The sequence below is a fragment of the Cyprinodon variegatus genome, unplaced genomic scaffold (assembly GCF_000732505.1).
Source record: "Cyprinodon variegatus isolate N-32 unplaced genomic scaffold, C_variegatus-1.0 Scaffold138, whole genome shotgun sequence".
NCBI classification, from domain to species: Eukaryota; Metazoa; Chordata; class Actinopteri; order Cyprinodontiformes; family Cyprinodontidae; genus Cyprinodon; species Cyprinodon variegatus.
Genome location: NW_015150591.1, coordinates 347067 through 350346, shown reverse-complemented (window position 1 = coordinate 350346; position 3280 = coordinate 347067). Strand labels below are relative to the sequence as shown.

General features: G+C 37.8%; 1 protein-coding gene across 1 annotated transcript; it reads right to left on the bottom strand.

Moving 5' to 3' along the window:
- Positions 1 to 818: 818 nt before the first annotated feature.
- LOC107085957 (relaxin-3-like) lies at positions 819 to 2150 on the bottom strand. The gene is made up of 2 exons (XM_015376654.1): positions 1910 to 2150; positions 819 to 1257 (listed from the first exon to the last, which is right to left on the bottom strand). The coding sequence occupies exons 1-2, from the start codon at positions 2079 to 2081 to the stop codon at positions 1115 to 1117; spliced, it is 315 nt and encodes a 104-aa protein (XP_015232140.1). The 5' UTR covers positions 2082 to 2150; the 3' UTR covers positions 819 to 1114.
- Between the last annotated feature and the right edge of the window lie 1130 nt (positions 2151 to 3280).

Genomic DNA, 3280 nt, shown 5'->3' with positions numbered 1-3280 from the left:
GCTGAAAATTACACACTGTAGCTTTAAGTTTGTGCTTAAAAAGCAGAAACGCAGAGTTTAAGCTCCCTCCAAAGTTTCTCTATGTGGTTTAAGTCTGGAGACTGGCTATGCCACTCCAGAACCTTGATATGCTTCTTACAGAGCCACTTCTACGAGGTTAGATTACAACTCCTACAATATTTGCATTTTAATAACATGTAGTATTCTTTTTAATGGACATATGTGGGTGAAACAGGTAGCCTTGTGCATGCTAAATTTTCTCAACATTAAAATCTTATTATATAACACAGCAGTCATTATGGCCCACAGAAATGTTTTCCTTTTGGGGTGGTGGTATGGATGCATTAAAGTCATTTAAACAGTACTATCTATAATTCTATTTAAGTAATAAACTTTTAACACTTCTGTGCAATTGAAGCTATCCATATATAAGTAATACCCAGCGATAACCTGACCACTGCACTGTTTCATTGTGGAAAGATTAACATTGAACTTTTCTGTCTGCAGATGTTGGAGCAGATATTGTTGGTTGTTTAATAGGCTGACACATAAGGACGGACATCCCTGAAGAACACCAGACTTTAATATTTATCACGATTTCTCATTCAGCATCTTAACTCACTTAAAGTTTTAATAATGTGGTTAGCAAAATAACTTTCTCATTAATAATACTGTAATTTCCTTTCACAGATGAACTTAATAACTGAAGAACCACACCTAAGGAATTTGCAAGAACATTTATTGCATAAAACAATGTAAAACAAGAAGAATTGGAAGCTATACGTATTTTCATCTCTATTATTTAATTCTGCACACATTTACGAAACACCATAAGCCTTAGATACTTCATCTCTTAAAAGAGAAATTTATATAAAATTAATGCAGCCCGACAAGCTTTTATACAAGTTGTGTCCAAAACAATCATGGGTTTATTGGTAAACATTCAGCTCAGATTTATACATAAACATTCAAAGATGCTCCACATTTACAAATCTCAGTTGTACAGTGATCGTTAAGAGAGACGTCAGAGTGAAATGTAGGTATAAAGCCAATATGGGGCACAAGGTAGTCATTTTGGTCACTCTGAGAGTAAAAACGTAAAGCCCAGCGGTCATCAGCACATGTAGGTGAGTTCGTTCTTCCCGCAGCCCACCTGACAGCAGATGACTCTCAGGTAAGTGTTCATATCCCGTTTGGTCAAGTCAGATCCGGGGATGTTAAGGTTTTCCAAGCTGTTCTGCTCTCCTGAGGGCAGACCTGGAGCAACAGAACAGATATATGGAACAAACAGTATTTTGATTTGCCATCTGAAAAACATGTTATGTCTATTTAAATGTTTCTGAGGGTGTAAATATTAAAGAACTGTCTTATATGTGTTCTGTATAATTTATATTCATACATCCCATGAAATTAACCCTTAAATGACTGCTATCTATCTTCTACAGTGTCAGTTTCCCTCTAGTAATTACTCTGATGGATATGCTAAGTGGATTTGTCTGACAGGACAGTAAGAGAAGGACTGTCCAGGGAAAAGCCGCCTCCACGTTTGACATATGGCCTTTTCTGGCATAATAATGCAAAACATGCCATTGTGGGGAGACACCTGTCTCCCAGCACACCCACAGCCCAGTTAATACCATAACATCAAGCCAAAAAGGTTCAAAGATTTTTGGATTTAAACATAAAATTAATATTTTAACAACTTCCTCATCTGGATTTTCCTTCATATAATTAGAAGAAAATTCTAATTATTTCCAACTATATGTTGAAATTCCGAATCAAATATTGTTTATCTATAAAAAAGCTCTTTTGGAAGGCTTTCATTTTTATCATTTTAGTTTCTGATAGTTAACAATTCTGTGCTGAAAACATAAAATCTCAGGTTAGCAGAATAAGCTGATGTTCTCACCACCAATATCTGGCTCACTGAAGAATCTCCTCCAACGGGAGCCTCCACAGGTGTAGACCACAGCCTTCTGAAATGCCCGACCACACAGCCTCACTCCCTGCATTTCTGCTCCTGCCTGGTGCGTGCACACCAATATGCAGAGGAGCAGAGATAAAACCACCAGCAGGCGCATCCTGGATGATTGCTTTCTATTGGTTGTCTTCAGTTCTTCTTTCAAACCCCTTCAAGATATCCTTCTATCCTCTTCTCTTCCTTGTTCTTGGTGACTCTTCTGCAGCTTGCAACACATTTAATGATCTTCTGCATGCATCCTTGTTCAATATATACCATCCATTCTCTCCACCCCTCCTAACCCACACCCCTAACTTTCCCTTAGCCCATCCCAGTGACACGTAAACGCGTGCATGCATACTTTTTATGTTTCCGGTTATCTCCATGATCACCACTTCCCGCCATTTAAAGCAGAGTTACAACCTCGGGCAATTTACGACCCTCTGCTTAAATGATACTCAGTCTCGTCAAGCTTCCTTGGATTACCTGATTTAATGCCCAAATTGCAATGACCTTTATGACACTGGCCAATCATAGGAACCCATGTGATCTACCACTGCGGTCAAACCGGTGTTTTCTGTGTTTACAACTCTCTGATGGCCAGGTCATCTTTACCTTTACAGCTGTTTGGATCTCATAATAGAAAAAAAATCAGTGTTTACAATTCATCATGTAGTCATTATGGTGCTGCTGATGGAGGGATAAGATACTTGGATGGACATTTCTCTTTAGATCATTAGTACAGATTCCACTTAGGGCCTTTCTGGAAAATATGGCTTAAAAACAGGTTATATTGTAACATTAACACAGGACAGTCTCCACTGACCTAACCATACTTAGTTGGAGCTTTTACTTTAGCAGCCTAAAAGGCTGCACCAAACCATGAGCCAACAAGCCCCACCTGAAGATCCGAACTTGTAAAACAAAAATTCTAATTATTACTTCGATCTGTGTAGATTAAGAAAAAAGATTTTGGACTGTCATGCAAAGAAAAGCTGGCTTTATAATTGGCATATAATATGAAGTTGATTTTGATTGAAACATTGCTTTATTTATCTGTGTGGTGTTTGTTAGATGTCAGAACTTTTTTTGTTTTTCAAGGGTAGTGCATGTGGCCTTTAAAAAGCCAATGCCATTAAGTTTTTGTCATTATATTTAAAGGGGAATACCATTTGTTTTACAGTGGGCCCTTGATTTTACGTTATTACATCATGTTCTACTCACCCATATGAGTTTTGTGTCATTTGGAGCCGTTCTGAAGATATTCGGTATTGTTATATTCAATTAACATCTTCCTATGGGAAACGACTTGAAGGCACA

Coding starts and splice junctions, on each gene's coding strand:
- LOC107085957 (XM_015376654.1), bottom strand. CDS start 2,081: ATGCGCCTGCTGGTGGTTTTATCTCTGCTCCTCTGCATATTGGTGTGC. Junction 1,258..1,909: donor CAGTGAGCCAGATATTGGTG/GTGAGAACATCA, acceptor CTGTTGCTCCAG/GTCTGCCCTCAGGAGAGCAG.